Source organism: Rhamphochromis sp. 'chilingali' (assembly GCF_963969265.1).
Source record: "Rhamphochromis sp. 'chilingali' genome assembly, chromosome: 14".
In the NCBI taxonomy this organism is placed as follows: domain Eukaryota; kingdom Metazoa; phylum Chordata; class Actinopteri; order Cichliformes; family Cichlidae; genus Rhamphochromis; species Rhamphochromis sp. 'chilingali'.
Window position 1 is genome coordinate 3,832,397 of NC_137941.1, and position 17,665 is coordinate 3,850,061.

Below are 17,665 nucleotides of genomic sequence, written 5' to 3' on the forward strand. Positions count from 1 at the left end.
TTGACGTCAGAGAGAGCAGGCTCTTGCCTCATCCCAGTCCCTCTTCTCCAAACAAACTCAAAACACTCCTGCCACACTGACTCTCTTCCTTACTCTCTCAATTTGTTCTCTTTCCCTCTGTCTAACCCTTCTTCTTTTACAGAGGAAATAGTGGCTGGGACGTGAACCATAAGGGGGACAGACACTAAATAACCCTGTTAAATCAGCTGGAAGAGGGAGAGGAGAGACGGGGTGGTGGAAACACTTGATACACTCGGACTCTGTGCGTTTATTTCTCTCCCCTAAGCACACCGCTGTACCGCCATAGTGGCACACAACAAGCTCAGGTTGGAACCATTTCAAGATTCTTTCATTCATTTCTTTCTTTCTGCTGCAGAAAAAAGCCAAAAGTTTTCAGGAAGACCCCTTTTTCCTGCTGACTTGACTGATAGATGCAAATAGGGAAGGGAAGGAAGACTGCAGATGAGTCAAGAGGTGGATATCCAAGGGTGAAAAGGGTAAATGAAATAACTCCTGCCAACAGGATATTTCTACATAATAGTTAGCACCACTTTTAAGAGTCAAATGGTAGGCGTTACATGCATCACTGGAAACATATTCGTCCCACGCTGCTAACTTTAGTCGCGTATTTTCCCACGTCAAACAGAAATATAGCAGATATTAAAACCAGCTCGCAGCAATCAATATTTCTTGGGGATAATGTTAAATTCCTCATTAAGTCTGATCTTTATGAGGCAAAAACAAAACAAAGGCAATGAGTAACTACGGAGTCCGCTGGGGGAACTTCTCCAATGACTTCCATGGTGCAATGATATTAGGCAACATTAAAAAGCAGGAAATGAATAGACACCTAAAATAGCACTGTCATAATCCTGCTTTGCGGTTAATGCAGGAGCTATAATTACAGTCACAAATATCAGGATAACAAGTCACACACACGGCAGTCAGACACGGACGGCAGGAGAACAACTACACCATTCAGTAGCTCGAGGTTTTATTCATTAATCTACTTCTGTGCATGACTTTGGTAAAATAATACACAGCACTATAGTAACGCTCAGCGATCATCACACGCCAAAGCATTTTCTTGTTGTGGTCTAAAGCTTAAAGTCTAGCTCTTCAGGTGTTCAGGTGATATTTTGAGTAATGGACTCAGGTTACATTTCTTGCTGAAAAAGGGCAGATCGTTAAAGTTAAAGGTGCCATTACAGCTTTTTAAAGCTACGCAGAATGGCTCCAGTTAACTAAACAACCACCATCCTTTTTCTGTCCTGCGTCTTTTAACAACTTCATGCAGTCACTGAACTCCTGCCTCTTCTGAAAACCTCACTGGACGCCTTTTATTTAATCCTGTGTGATAATTCCACTGCTATATGAAGAGGAAATCATCAGGTAAGGGATTGCTTGAAAGTCTATCCGAGGCCCGTCATGGACACCACACACACAAATACACAATTGTCATCCCTTCAAGCCACACAGGAGAAAATAGGCTGCGAGTAACCACGCCAACCCAGGGAAATAAAGCAAACTGTACAAAGACCTCAACGTTCCAGCAGCTTTAAATCCAGTATCTGTTTCCCATGAGGCAAGTCGGGAAACCAGTAAGCTACAATTAGACCCTAATAATAATAAAAATGAACTGACTTAATTGGAAGACTTATGTAGCAGAACTCAACGCAAAATTACACAGAACATTATAGCTCATTATAATTGCCGACAAATAACCTAATGGGATTTACAGAAATTGCCACAAGCTTTGGTGACTTTACACTTGTTCATTTTTATGCATATATGTTGTTCTGGTTGTACCGCAAACTTTGGCTGCTGATTGTTAGTGATTAGTGGGCAGCTCCTCACCTCATCCTCCGTGCAACTCAAACCATTTTAGTTCCAGTCTCCCTCAGCGCCTCCTTCTAATATGCATGCTTTGTCCGTCTCTTCCTCTTACTAGTGTATAAATCTTTATGTGGGGAAAAACTCTTTCTGCAGATACATGTTCAAGCCTGATCCCCAACCTGAAATATTGAGGTGACATCCACAACAAGAAAGATTACAGGAGGATGTTTCTGGTAAGTATGACACTCACTGCTTGCTTTTTATGTGATAAAACTATTGATTTAGTATCTTAATCATATATAAACAATGGGGGATTTTTTTTGTAAGTTTGCTCACTTACAAATAAACAAACTGTCTTGTATTTTGTGGCAGTTTCGGTTTAATGGAGAGAGACAGAATAAAAGTCACTCAGTGATCCTCTGCAACCCAGCCAGAATTCTAGATCCCACAGACTAGGGGTTAGGGATACAACCAGTCAATTAAAGATACGCCAGAGCTCATCTTGTTATGTATATAAAGTACACCTGTTTATTCCAACCTCTCCACCATCATGTCAAGACCAAAAAGTTGTCCAAAATTGTCGAATGGACAACAAAAGCATCAGTAAGAAGCTTGGTGAGGAGGTGAAACTGAAGAAAACTAAAATGACCAACAGTCACCCTCAGTCTGGAGCTCCATGCAAGAGCTTGCAAGAGGATGATCATGAGAAAAGGTGGTGAATAAGCCCAAAACTATTAAGACAGTTGGGCCCACAGTCACCAAGAACACCACCACTGGTAATCTTTCAGCAGCTACAAGGTCCCCCTGCTCAAGAAGGCACACACACAGGCTGGTCTTAGGTTTCCCCGTGAACATCTCAGTGACTCAGAAAAGGCCTGGGTGTCGGACGAAACCATGTTTACTGGGAGGAAAATGCTGAGTATGACCCACAGAACACCAACCCCACTGACAAGCAAAGAAACCTAAAGGATTTAAAGTTTCTGTGAAGAGGAGAGGACCAAAATCTCTCCTGAGGGGTGTGCAAACCTGGTGAGCAACTATAAGAAACATCTGTTTCTCTCCATTAAAATAAAACTACCATTAAAATTAGAGACTGTTAATTTCTTTGCACGAGAGCAAATGCACAAATTCAGCAGGGAGTCAAATAACTTTCCCCTATTGTGCATGGATATAAATATATTTTTTTGGGGGGCTGCTATGCCTTGAGTAGATGAATGCACGTCCATGATAAGCTGACAAAGCCTCAGATTTTCGATCACATTGATTACTTTTACAAATATTTACCTGATTATTTGAACCTTTGGGCACATTTAATGCAGCCATGTGACACAGTATATGAAATTATGAATTTCAGCCACATAAATTATGACTGTATCATAGAGCAACTTCACACATAAGCTTGCACATACGCACACTCTTCAACAATGAAGCAGTGAGTCATATTTCCTGTGTGACCATATATGGAAGATGCTTCCTCTAGTGCACAGTTGCCAGGGTGACAGTGAGAAGCAGGGACACATGAACACAGAAAGAAAAGAAAAAAACTAGCTAAAAGAATTGCTAATTGCAGGCTGAATCATCCAGCGCTTGGAGAAAAGAAAATAGGACTCACAAACATTAACCAAGTCAGTGTCATGTAGATAGACAAACACTCACACACACAGTATATGGACAGACATACAGCTGCCTGCAATACCGCAGCTGTTCAGAGTTACTTTTGATACTGCGCACAGACATGTGTTGAAATACCTTGTTGATGATGTGCTGCTGCTGCTGCTGTTGGAACAGTTGTTTGTGCTTCTCCAGGAACTGCTGGTGCTGCTGCTGGACCACCAGGTGCTGCAGGGCCTGTGTCTGTCCGCACTGCTGCTGGGGCAGAGGCGCCGACTGCGTTCTCCCCAGGGGACGGTGGCTGCGCATGAGCTTGGAGACGGAGGACGATGGCAGCGGTAGGCCACCCAGCCCAACTACAGAAAACACAGAGCGGTTGCAGGAAATGATCTCAAGCATTTTTTTCCAAAAGCTGTGTCTTATTTCTGTAGCTCCACTCATCATTCACACATATTTTAGGTGATAATTTTAGGTGATTTTATTTCATCTACTTAAAAGAAACTGGAGGCTTTACAACTGGAACCACAGGGGCCCCTCTCATATGACGGATGGAAACCGTTACTCAGGAATACCGGCTGCACATTTTAGCTGCAATGCAGTGCAGGTCCTGCTTTTTTCTAGCTGAAGTGATATTTTAAAATAAGATGATGTCAGACAAGTTTGCCACATTTGTCTCCACTTATAAATTTCAGTAGCTTGGTTCAAGCAGCCCCTGCAATATAAACAGTAAAATAGATCATGCATTAAATGTACTGTAAGTGACAGAGTTTCACTCCTCAGGCTGAATCACATCTGAGCAATCAAAAGGCCAAAAAAGGATTGATTTTGGCAAAATGTATCCTTTGACAGCTATTTAGGTCTTTATTAGTGTTTTTAAGTCATCTCCATTCATAAACAATGAACAGCAGAAGGAAGAGGAAGTCTTGGCCCTCATATATGCCAGCTTCATGGGAAGCTTTCCAAAAAAGATCGGCCTTCATCTTTAGAGGCCAGATTCAGCAGACAATAGCCAATGAGATCACAGATTGCAGCAGTACAGAATGAACTGTGAGGTCATTTTCCGAATCCACGACAAATAATCTCAAACAAAAATCGTATTTATTTTATTCCTTAAAAATCGTTGACGTTTTTTCCTCCAGTGATGCTCTCAAAACTATAAGCTGCCCAAATCATTAGAACCTTGAATTGTGTGTATGTAATCTTTCCAGTAATTATTTTGTCACACTTTGAAACATAATACTGCAAAATATTTGGGCTGTAGATTCTTTCGGTGGACCACACAGTATCAATAATTCAGACCTCACCCACTGTTTGAAAGAGAGAAAAATAAAAATCCTGCAAATGTTGCAGTGAAAACTGACCCACTGGACTGTGGCTTGGATCCAGCAGTACCATGTGTTGGAGGAGGGGGTTGTGACCCACCGTGCCCCCTCCTGGGCCCTCCCTGTCCAGTGCTGAAGATGCCAAGTAGGAGGGCAGGTGGGAGGGCAGGAAAGGAGGGGTCAGTGGAATGCCCTGCTGCAATGCAGGCAATGCCAGATGACTCTCGCCATCTTGGTGTCCCGATACCACCTACAAAGACACACAGGCAGGGAGAGGGAGAAAGAGATGTTAAGGTGGGGAAAGAAGGAAAGAATGAAGGCAATGACAAGACTGACGAGTTCAAATCCAGTTACAGGCTCTGTAATATCCTTTGTATTTCTAAGGAAACTAACCAATGAACCTTCTCCACAGTGATGAGAGTAATTACAGTACAACTAATGAACGATTCGCTATAACTAATGTCATATTTCCCTCGGGATGAATAAAGTATTCTGATTCTGATTCTGATATCTAAAAGTTTGATTCTGTGGTATTTTCTTTTAAATGGACTCACAGTGCTAGCAGGTCCTGTGGCTGGCAGGCCCAGGGTGATGTTGGGCAGAGACGGAGAGGTGTAGAGAGAGAGGTGGCTAACTGACCCTTCCCGTGTTGCCAGCCTCTGGAGCAGCGAGGTCTGCAGACACATCCACATTGACATAAATACAGTGCAGATCCAAGAAAACAGTGCTGTGTACAGTGCAAGACTTTTCCATCTCTCTCACACATACAAATGCACACGCAGCCACGGGCACACAGTCATGGATATTAGATTCATTTAAATCTATTTACCATAATATGTAACCACAGCTATGACATGAATAATCCAAATATAACATTAACCTAAAATCAAAACTTCCCCCGAAAATTAAAATTGACTTGCTTTATGAAGACTTAAATGATGACACTGATTAAACAGATGCGGGTCTCTCTGCAGGTGAAGAATGAAGCCAAAGCTTAACAGCCAAAAACTGCAGTTCCTCAAACTGCCACTTGAGGCTGGCATCAAATGCACATGAGTCCACAGAGAATAACAGAATAGCAGAAATAAACATGTTTACATCCTGGCACCAACTCTTTTGGTCTTCCTACTTACTTTCCCCATTATGTCAACTGTATGGAGCTTTTTATACCTCACCTAACACCACAGGGTCAGGCTGTGGTCCAGGCTCTTTTACACAGAGTTCGGTCATGAAAGGGTTACAGACCCAAAGAGACAGAAGCAACAGGGTTAACTTCAGAGTGTACCTAACCTAGCTGGCTGAAGGCCACTGATGAATACCTGATGATTTTGGAGCTGAAGAGCCCATGCAAGACTTTTGAAAGTACCCCTCGTGTCTCTTTGGATGTAAAACATGTTTTTTATCCACTCGTGCGGCTCGTTATAAAATGTGAGATCACTTAAAAATTGCAGAATGTTTAAAAAAAATGTCGATGGGATTCCAGGAATCACATTCGGAGACTCCAACTGTCTCAAGATGTGCAGAGTTCACCATTTTTGCACCTGAGAAAGTTTGTGATGCGGGTTATTTGTCCTTGAATTTTCTGTGTAGCCTGTATGACTCACACATTATGACTGTATTATCTAGGACTGATTCCTGGAGTACTATAAATAACACAGTTTTGTGTGATTATGTGTGAATTTAGTTCTCAGTCTCATTGCTGTTATTTATTGAAACAGCAGTGAGACCCTTTTCTAAGAAAGCTGGTTGTCTCTCTGGGCCTTGAACACTTTTGTCCTCTGACGCAGACTCTATCGCCCAGTTAAATGTTCTTAGAGTCATGTGGAAATAAAAGGTGTGGCTGTTTGAAGCGACAGGTTTCTCTGAAGAGTGAAAATCTAGTATCATGTTCTTTTGTTACTTATCACTAATAAGCAGCTATCTGTGCATCTGTATAGTTTACTATTACAAACTGCTAACCACAGCAGAGGTTGATGTCATGGTTAGGGATGGGTATCGTTTAGGTTTTATCTGATACCAGTACCAAACTGGTACTTTTAAAATGGTGCCGGTGCTTAAATGGTGCTTAAAGAATGGAAAACACACACTTTGTCCAAAAACCTCTCATGTTTAACTGTTTTCCACTTTTTCTTTGGTCATTTTAGCCTTTTTGGCCAGGGTGGAGGGAGTACCTGCCATCAAACAAGAAGACAGCTGCATGTACCCACGACGGTGTTTGCTAGTTCACCTTACATGCATTAATGTAATAACGTGGTTAGCCTACTCAACGTGAATTATACACGGACAACATTAAGCTACTCGCCCAGAGAAGAACGGCTGCTGCTGCATCATCATCCTCACCATTTCTTCTACATTGGCAGGGCTAGGGGCCAGGACTCTCCTCTTCCGGTTCTTGGGGGATGTTGCTAACTCCGCGTCCGATAACATGCACCACGCCCGCAGTAGATGTGCACGGTGTGAGGTCTCGCAGCAAGCTATCAAATACGGTGCATTTCTCGCCTTTTAACAAAATGCTATGCGTCGCCAGGTGTTTTATCAGATTCTTGGTGTTACCTCCTTTGCACAGTATCACAGTATCAGCTTAAAGCACTTGTTGCAGGCTGCTGAGTTTGCATCTTTTGCTGTGAAGTACAGCAAAACCGCTTTGCCTTGGGCATTTTTAATCTGTAGCTCTGCTCTAAAAGAACGGACGCACCTGGGCCCGCCTACTATCCTTGGAAACGTAAAATGATTGGCTAGAATCTGAAGTGTATCACATCTCAGGAAAAAAGCACCGAAATGTGCGCTGTTTTTCGGTCTGGTTACTACCGTTTATGTCAGAACCGGGATACCGATACCCATCCCTAGTCATGGTGGCCAAGTCCATCTTTCATATACAGTGTATGGATTAAATATACTCACAGGCTGACGCCTCTATTAAAATAAATTAACACTGCAAATCCTGGTGTCCTGCTTCACAAACACACATGTGCATACGCTATAATTAGAGATGCCATGATGTTTACCTCTCCTGGACTGCTGCAGATTGTGATCCCATTCTCTGTGGGGATGTTACTGGAGCCATTGTTGGGGGAACTGGGACCTGAGCCTGGTGCACTGTTACATGCAGACTCTAGAGTACATACAATGAAGAAAAAATGAATCAACTTTCTGCACTGAAATGCATCAAACTGGGTGACTATTTGTGATAGCACCTTAAAACAACAGTGACAGGAGTCCTTACCAGCGACGTCTAGGGGACGCTTCTTAACAGTAGCAAGGGGTCCATCTTTCCTACGGAGCAGAGGGCTGCTGCGACGCTCCGTCACCTTCTGTTTTAGCCGAGAACGAAGCTTTAGGTTGGGCTCAGAGGCTGAAAAGACACAAATGTCCATACATTTCAATCCAGTTTAAACGATTTAGTGTCACTACAACTGTCACCTCAAAGAATTTCATATTGCAATGTAAAGACGCTAAAATGTTACATCCTAAAGTAAATCAGACTTTCTTTGACTTAAACTCATGTCTGTTTGTAATGTCTATAACTGAAATAGCTGAGCTGCGACAGGGCTAGAGGCCTTTAATTTCCAACTAAAACACCATTTCTAAAAATAAAATGTGTTACAGCTCAAGCTCGCCCCATAAATGACTTACAGTTTACACAGTTTCTCTAACCTGGCAGTCTGGCCCTCAGATTTGTGGGTCACACGAGTGGGAGCTCGTTTGTTGGTGTGTAGCGGTGCTAATGAGCTTGTCCCTATAGACCACACTGTATGCACTGGCTGACATATTTGGGAGCTGAGGTTTGCCATCATCATGTGACAGCGGGAAGCGGTGCAACACCAGGGGAAGCAGCCAAATGGTATTTTCCTTGACCCCACGCTTAATGATGCTGCCTTCACGCTCTGCTAATGAACACTGCTTGTTTCCAGACACTTCCAATTTAATACAAACACGAAAAATGAAAAGAAAACTGACAGTGTTTTCAATTAGGTTACTACGCAAATGCTGTGTGTGGTGTGGGAAGGCGCTACATGAGGTGCAGAGGCTTGTCAGAGGCAGGCGTACGGTATATCCGGGATTCCTGTCATGTCACCATCCGCGCTTGACATTTTCTGCGCAGTGCTGCTTTGGTGTCTCTGTTGTAGGCAGTTTACCAAACAAAGGCAGATTTATTCTCTACTCCACTGGCTTCCTTCCGTTCCCTTAGGTAAAGCAGGACGGTTGACCACCAGTTGACCCTATGCTCGTCCCCTGACCTAGTATCAAACAGACCATGCCTCATTCATTAGCCTCAGAGAAGGAGGCGGGGCTTTTTGGTACAGCCAAGTGGAAGCGATTGATTCTTTGTGTAATGTGGAGATTTATTCTGCAGCAGAAGAATTATTCTGGGTCACTACAAACCCTCTGGCCCCTAGAATGCTAATCAAAGTAGGATAATGCACCAAGTTTTAATGTACTTCAAAGAGGTGCTAGCTTTCATTATACCACCTGGTCAGCGGGGATGAGATAAACTATCATGAATCTATAATGTCTAAGTACTTTTTCAAATGCACTCTCAATTTTAAGGGGAACAGTGCTGCAGAACTTATGAAAGTCAATTATTTAAAAAAGACCTTCTTAGTGGAGGGCACTCTTCCAAAGTCTTTGTTAAGAGGGACGGGGAGACTGAGGATAAAATGCTATGCATTAGTTTAACAGGAGGAGACCCTGGGAGAGTGAAGCCTGTGAGAAAAGGAGCGCAGTGCATTAAAGTTATATTTTAGACTATGACATGCTGAACTGTAACAGCCTGACCATTCTTTCAGTGCTGACACGATAATGATTGACAAAAAACCCCGATAATAACTGCACGTCAGATTTTCTCTGCTTTAATAATCTCTGATTTAATCAACAAAACAGAACAAAAGTTGGCCTTTGTGTAGTTCTCAGCCATTAAAAAAGGCAATCAGTGTTATCTTTGTATGAATGCCAGCATTCACTGATGAAGTTTGTAGCTGTCATAAAAGAAAGCATTCAACATAACTGGTTTACCTGACTGACTCTGTCTGGTTTAAACACGATTCAATTATTCGTTTAAATACTGGCAAGAGTAAGATAACCGTGTGCTGAGAACCTATGAGAAACTGAGCTGATCCACCTCCATCAAAGGTCTACCTGTGGACTGAGTCACATGCCCCTGCTTGTTTACTGATACATTAGTAATAACTAAGAAAAAGCTAAATAGTCATCAGATGCTAGCCGATGTTTCTGAGCCACTCTGTTGCTCTCAAACTGGAGCGTTTACCTCCCTGCAAGCTTGCTCAAACACGATTGATTATAGTTCAAATCCTACTGACCAGACTAAAAATAGACCAAAAAGTTTCTGCAATCAAAAATCCCTCTGGTCTGTAGATTGTGTACATGAGCAGCCAGGCGATGGAAACTGAGAAGAAAGAACCACAAAGGTTGTTTTTTGTGTGTGAGAGTTATTACGATATGGAGTGCTAAAGGGAGCGGCTAGAGTGCGACCGCTACCGAAGGACAAGCTGGAGATTAGAAGGACGTTAAAGAGACGAGGAAGGAGGGTGAAGCAGGGTGTATGTCTTTGCTGGGCACCATTCACAATGGGAGTGTTCACCTCAGGACACAGTGACTTTGAAGGGTGTTAATGCCGACTGGGCAGAAGCACACCAGTGTGCACACGTGCGAACACACTCGCTGCAGAGGGCCCAGACTGTTCTTTTTTCTGCTGATGATAGCGTTTTATTGCAGCCTTTTGTGCCTCCTTCACCTCCATCCATGCCCTTCTTTCTTTGGCTTAGTCTAAGAGCCCATTTCTCTGGAATTATTTCCTCTCCTGCTCCTTATTGTTGACTCTTCATGGACACACTGCTTGTTACAGTACTGCCTCGATTTTGTTTTTCTTTTTTTCAGATTTAGATAATCTCCCACCAGAGCAGGACATTAGGCAGCATAACTGTGTGGCCTTGTAGGTGTGATAATAGATGGGACCAGAAGGACTTTTATAACCTATATAACACATACTTTAAAAACCAACAGTCCGAGCATGATAAATGTGATATGGCATAACATATTTGAATTTAAGGCACATTTTATATCTTTTATCACCCCCTCAAAACATCCAGATGAAATTCTAGAAACGTCCTACCTGGATGCTTGACCATGCATCAAGACTCCCTGACGTCACGTGGCTATATGAATCGTGCTGATGGTTTCCTGTTCACGGAACAGGACAAAAACTCTGATCCCTTACACTTCAAGTTATCCATTATATCTCAGATTAAACATCTGCATATGTGGTATTTAATATTTTAATAGGGAGGTGACGGGGAAACCGGTTCTCAGATCTAAAACATATTGATCAGATGCTCATTTGTTTTGACAGAGGAGTCCCGGGCTAAAGGAGTCAAGCCGGGGGAAGCCGTGCTGCTGTGCCAAGGAAAGGGAGGGAGGGAGGTTTATGGAAATCAATAGAGCAGTTTGCTGAAACTCATCAACTGAGCTTCCGAGAAACATCATATGTGGATCTACATTAGATAAATGGATTAGATGGACACAGACACAAAGACATATAGACAAGCCTTTGTCTCATTTGCATGTGTTCTACAAAAAATAAAAATAAAATAAAGTCAATCAACTTTGATTAAGCAGTTCACTAAAGCCATTTTATGGCATGAAAAGACAGCATTGTGATTAAAAACCATAATTCAAGAAAAGATTTCTTGCGGGCACATTAAATAAATATGAACATAAGACACCAAAGAGCTCGCCAACAGTTTCCCTTTGATTATAAACACTGAGGTTTTCTCAGGGGAGACACAACTGTTAAAACCAGCGACAGCCGAGCCGTATATGAGAAGCGAGAATGAAAGAATGGAGTCATTTTTACAATTCAGCTATTTTACCGCCATTTGTAACATACCAGAGCGACCCATAAGAGCATAGCGCAACCAATTCACATTCCAGCAACATCACGAACAGTCAGTCTTTTGCTTGATTTACCTTTTGTTTAGTTTAATATGTAGAAGTGCTAAGTGTTCATCCTGGGGTTAGATAGGAGCAATAAAGAACGCAGTTAAACTCGAAGCTAGGACGTGACCTTCCTGACTACAGTCACCAGAGACATGCAGCTCATAAAGGAGTGTCAAAATGTAAAGCCGAGCAGGATAAAAGAAGGAAAAAGGAAAGTTCTGAATTGCACGCGGATATCCTGCATGCTTCGACATTAGTGCAAAGTGTGTTATGGGAATGTCAGTGTGTGATCTCGTATGAAAGAGACAGGGAGAAATGGGGTCAGCATGACAAGTCTGCCTCTGTCGTGAAGGCCTTGCAGACTTCCTGCCATAGCGTTCAAAGTGGCCTTCTGTGTTCTGAGAGTCATTACCACAAAGCCCTCCATACTTGGACAATGAGCCCCTTTTGGAATATACTGTGTGCCTGAACTTGCTAGTCAAAAAATAATTTTTAATGCACATTCAGTGAACATAATAGGGCAAAAACGTCATGTGTGACAGCTCCAGCGTCAGCAGAGTGCACGACTGCGGCGACTGCTTTCACTCACTTCCTCCGAACACAGTTCACATATTCACTTCAGCCAGTCCTGCTCACTTCTGACACAACAGTTCCTCAGTAGCCGTATCTGTATGTCTATACGCAATCGAGTTTTCCATCTCTTTCTCTGGTTATATCGCACAAGCAGAAATACCTTAAAATCCAAAACACTTATCTTAAAGAGGTCTTTGCACGCGCGCTCTGATATATAATTAACTCCTCATTAAGCTTTGTGTCAGTGCTCAGTGGGAAGAATTTTTAAGTTGTGGATATTTCTCAGGGGAAAATTCCTGAATTACATAAAGTGTCCCTGAAAGTTGAAACTCGCAGTGTGAGTTTGTGTGCCAGGAAAAATCATTCCTGCCTCCAATGCGCAGCAGGTGGGCAAGAGTGCAGAGTACACAGAGTTTGGCCTCCAGCTGTGAAAGCAGCCAGTGATACGGCCAAAGCAGCTGCTGACGCTAAGTGAATAATCACAGCTTGGCTGTGCTTAATATGGACAGATGGACAGAATCTGATGCAACCAAAAGGCAGTAAGTTTGTTTTACATTTCCTTCAGCGCTGTTTTGTTGACCGGAGCGATCCATGGTGTCTGTGAAGACGTGTGACCGAATGACTGGGTTAAAATCTTAAAGAATGCAAACAGCCTACAGAGTTTTTCTAAGGAGAAGCTGACCGTAAACAAAAATGTTTCCACTCACATTTACTGTAAGACCTTGAAACCAAGACAAATGTTTTTTCAGAACCATTTCAGGTCTCTTATCTTTGAGTTTGTGCTGGTTGCTTGACAACCTGCCCATTGTTGTCATTTCTACTTTGGCTTTTCATAAAAAAACCAAACCCAAAACAGCAAAATCTAGTGTGTGTCTAGACAGACTCCGCCTCCAGTCCTCACGCAATGCTAAGCTAACGGACTACTAAGCAAACAGAGGGCTCTATTATCTTCAATCTTCCGTGTTATCTTTTTAAACAACAATTTTAAGAGCTCCCGTAATTTTTCATGTGGTTGATAACCGGTAAGACAAAACTTTCACGTTGCTAAATGAGGAAGAAGGAAGATCAGTGCAGCACTGTGGAAGTGTGGAGAATGTCAACAATCAACACAACTTCAGCAAAGCCTTCTGTACCGGTTTTGCGGAGAGGGAAGTCATCTTTGGAGTCGTATGTGCCCAGCATGGGATGGTTGTACGCTGACAGTGCCGTTTGTGGAGGTGAGCTCTGGTCCAAAGAGCTATGCTGAGTTTTTCTGCAAAAAAACAAAAAAAACAACACAAAATAGACGATTAAAAACACTAAACAGTATCAGTATAACGTGCTACATGAATGCGGAAACTCTGCTCCGCCGGCTTTGTACACACGACACATTCCCAGCTCAATCTATTACTATACGTGACTTTTGATACTTGCATACCCACACACAAGCTTGTGTCTTCTCTCCAAAGTCAGCTAGACACGTCAGAGCGTGGACAATGACGTGGGTGGAAGGAAGAAAGAGGTAAAGCTAGAGGGACAAAGCCTGAAAGCTGAAAACCTTTTTTTTCCATTTTAGGAAAGTAAACGGGCTGAAAATGCACAGAGGCAGAGGTGAAACAGAGAGGGAATACACGCATGAGAGAAGTGAGGAGAATGCCAACAGGTCAAACAAACGGAGAGAACCCTAAAGAAAGGGGAAACCGTGATAAGCGTGATTTATAGCGACTGGCAGCACAGTCCTCCTGATTATTCCATCATCTCCTGCCTTGGCAGAAATGTTTGACTGCTTAAAGCCTCTTCAAATATTTAAAGCACAGGAGAGGTGCCATTGTCTTTTCTCTCTGCCCACTTCAAACATGCGCACACACCTCAAAGAGAGCTAGCTGTCAATCACTGACAACAAACACTGACAGGAAAAAAAGCCTCATCGCTTCAACGTTTTCTCTGCAGCTCGACTCAGAGAGGCTAATGCTGATGTTGGAAATTTGATGTGAACACAAAAGCACATCAATGACAGACGCCTACACAACAGGAGTTCATAACACCACGGGGTTCGCCATGTTTGCAAAGCCAGGATGATGAGAGACTTTCATGTTGCTCATCACTGGTTTTTATGTTTGATATTTTTCCTAGTGTCGATTCTTTTTTTGCTTAGATTTAAAAAAAAAAAAAAAGCAGCAACCAAACTCTCGTAAATGCATGAGAAATATGACATGCTGATGTTTCATAGCTCTGAATATTAAGGTTATTGAAATACTGATGTGAAAATGTTTTAAAAGAAGTCAACATAAAGCATTTAAAACAAAGTCTTTTCACTTCAATCAATCTACAAAGTCTATATTAAACCACCTGATGTATGAAAGACCAGTCTGATGGTGGCAGCGAGAGCTGTTAATGACATGTTAATCCAAAACGTCGCATCCTGATTTCTATCAGAAGTAGAAAAGTGGACCGCGGTATAACAGAGCCATCAGTGTAGGGCTCAGGGGTTTGTCATTTAATTCCTGACCCGTGTGAAGAAATTGCTCTAAAATTCTTTCATCTTTAAAATGTTTGACTTTAGAAGGAAGAAGGAGGAGGAGGACATCAAAACTCCACACAGATGGACGGTGGTAACCCCGGCACCACGTTCACAATGGTACAGTCACAATAAGGAACACAGTGGTTGGAGATTCATTGCAACCTCCGTGTGCAATGAACTTGAAATGGTTGGTTTGAAGGTGGGGGAAGTCTGTGACTGCTCGCGGGCAGCCACCATCTTCAAACTGACTTTGTGCCAAGACAGCAACAAAACAGCAATAAGATTAATTTAGTCTGCTATCAGTTTTCCACCGAATTGGGTCAAGTTGGCAATTAATGCAATGCATTTGTGGTAAAATGTTTATTCACTGAGATGAACTGGCAAAAAAAAAAAAAAAAAAAAAAAAAAAAAAAAAACATGCAACACTCAGAAATTCACTTTCACTACTTACACTCCGAGTGCAGCCAAACAGATATTCAGGAATTCCTCCACAAATTGTGACGCGGTTGTTGCAGAACGTGTGCAAAAACAATGACACTCACCCATACCAGTAGCGTGGGTCACTGGGCAGACAGTGGTTTAGGTTTCGCTGAGCCAAGGCTTTCTTTTTGTTCAGGACAAACTCCTGAAGTCGCATCTTTACCTCTGTACTGGCGACTGCACCTGCACAGCAACACAGAGACGGGCAGAACAGTAAGCAAGCGAACATTTTTCAGCACAGCCACGTCCTTCCCAACCAAAACACAAAGAACCTTTTGCCCTACGAGAGCTGCTGCCATATTCTCCAGTCTGTGACACTAGGAAGATTATAACTACATCCATCCATACTTTGACAGATAATGGCAATCTGAGTTCTACAATCAGAGTGCACAATCTTGCATTAGAGTGTCACTGAAATCCCACTGAGACCACTGCAGCGCTACGTAACCTGCCTCGAAGACGTGCATCACGAGTTTCACTCCGCTCCTGGTCTCTCCTCAATTACCAACCTCCTCTCACAGCAACAAACAAATTATCAAGGGAGGGAGACAGAGGCAGGTGAGAGGGAAGGAGAGATGAAGAGCGAGGGAAGCCGGGCTTAAAAAACTGGTTTCAGAAAGTAGAGAATAGAGTAGAGGTGTGTTTTCATTAGAATGTGACAGTAGGAGTGATAACAGGTGACGTGTCGAGCCTCAGAGCAGAAGTGGTAAATTCACTGTGTGAAAATGACAACAGCTAATACATGTTCCCTAAATCATGGTGCAGCTGGAAGTGCTGACATCCCAAAATGTCTGCTTTGCCACTGAAGCAAATTGGCTTTTATGAGACTGCCTCAGATGCAATTTAGTGCAGTACTTAACAAAGCTTCCTCTGTTTGCAACCCAATGCTTTTTCCATAGACGTCAAACTGTCGGCTCACTCTGCTCAGCGCAGAATGATTGAGAAAAAGGGCATTACTGGAAAAAAATAATGGCTCTGAAAAGTGGGGGTCCATACACTGTGTGTGTGTGTGTGTGTGTGTGTGTGTGTGTGTGTGTGTGTGTGTGTGTGTGTGTGTGTGTGTGTGTATATATACATATACATATATTATATCAGTACAAATACAGGAATACGTGAGCCATTTCCTCCTCGTTAAACTGTGTTTACGGTCGTATCCAAAACCTCGTTTTGTTCATTTACAGACATGAAAATGCGCACAAACACACAGCAGCATGGATGGATGCATATTTCCTATATTACAAGACTGATTCAAGTATAAGTACAAGTGAAGAAGCAATTTAGTAAAGTGTGGCTCAGAAATGTCATCGAAAGGGCAAGTTTATAAACAAAGCGCCATTCAACAAGGAAATTCAAAGTCAATTACGCAGTGAGTCTTTCATACGAGTACTATTTAGCTGTAACAATTAGAAACACAATTAGCTTGATGCTGCTAAAATAATAAGGAATCACATTTTATTTTAAAGGAGAGTTCGAATATTTTGAGTAGAGGAAACAATAGAGATGATCTTGCTCTGTCCCAGTTGTTATTGGTGAGCACAGAGATTAAATAACTGATGCAATGATGTCTAAAGAAATGATACCAGACCAAGAAATATGTTTAAAGGGAATAAAGAGAGAGAGAGAACATTGCCTGGTTCAGCTTTATTGCTGTCATTTTATTTCACAATCAGTCCGCCTGTAGAAAAACTGACGACACGTCTTTCTGCACGACGTCTCGCCCCTCTAACCCCGTCTTGGCTGTCTTATTATGATATTCCCTGCGGTGAATGTGTGAGGTCAGGCTGTTCTGACTGCTGTGCTGTAACTGCAGGTGCTGTGACAGAGGGGCTGCGAGGGCCAAGCTCCTCTGTCACCTGCTGTGATAATATGACACAGTGTTTCTGCACAGGTACAGCAGATGTTGGCAGCGCACAGCAGAGCTCGGTCGAACACGAAGACTTTGTTCATAACACCTTTGATCCCACTGCGGAGTAAATCCAAGCACTGAACTGACTATTTTGGCCATACGTTACCTTCTTACAGTAACACTGTGCACATTTTTGATGAAGATCTCTTGGTCGCTTTCTTTAAAAATAATTCTCTGTGGCAGTCGCTACTCACTCTCTTGTCCCCTCTCCTTGTTTTTGAGCTGTTGGAGTTTGTGTTCCCGCTGCTGCTTCTCCAGCTGCTCCTCGTGACGTTGTTGCTCCATCTTTCTGTGGTGCTCCAACAGTTCTTGTTGATGCTTGAGCGCCAGTAACTCCTGTTGGTGCTGAGAGAAGGACGAGGAGAGTAAAGAAGAATCAGTATGAGCTGAAAGGACTTAGCCATGGTGATCTGCAGATAAATAAATAACATCACAGAAAGCAAGAAAGACTGAGTCTGAAAAGCAAAGCTAATATAGAATGGC

General features: G+C 42.6%; 1 protein-coding gene across 4 annotated transcripts in view; it reads right to left on the bottom strand.

Moving 5' to 3' along the window:
* The window catches only part of hdac4 (histone deacetylase 4), a 130,476-nt gene that overhangs the window by 34,706 nt on the left and 78,105 nt on the right, over positions 1–17,665 (bottom strand). For all 4 annotated transcript variants that reach the window (XM_080902325.1, XM_080902323.1, XM_080902326.1 and 1 more), the window contains 8 exons: positions 17,377–17,527; positions 15,339–15,459; positions 13,430–13,548; positions 7,993–8,121; positions 7,775–7,881; positions 5,324–5,443; positions 4,809–5,019; positions 3,586–3,803 (listed from right to left, as the gene is read on the bottom strand). In XM_080902325.1, the coding sequence (XP_080758451.1) occupies positions 3,586–3,803; positions 4,809–5,019; positions 5,324–5,443; positions 7,775–7,881; positions 7,993–8,121; positions 13,430–13,548; positions 15,339–15,459; positions 17,377–17,527 (1,176 nt within the window). The remainder of the gene's footprint in view (positions 1–3,585; positions 3,804–4,808; positions 5,020–5,323; positions 5,444–7,774; positions 7,882–7,992; positions 8,122–13,429; positions 13,549–15,338; positions 15,460–17,376; positions 17,528–17,665) is intronic.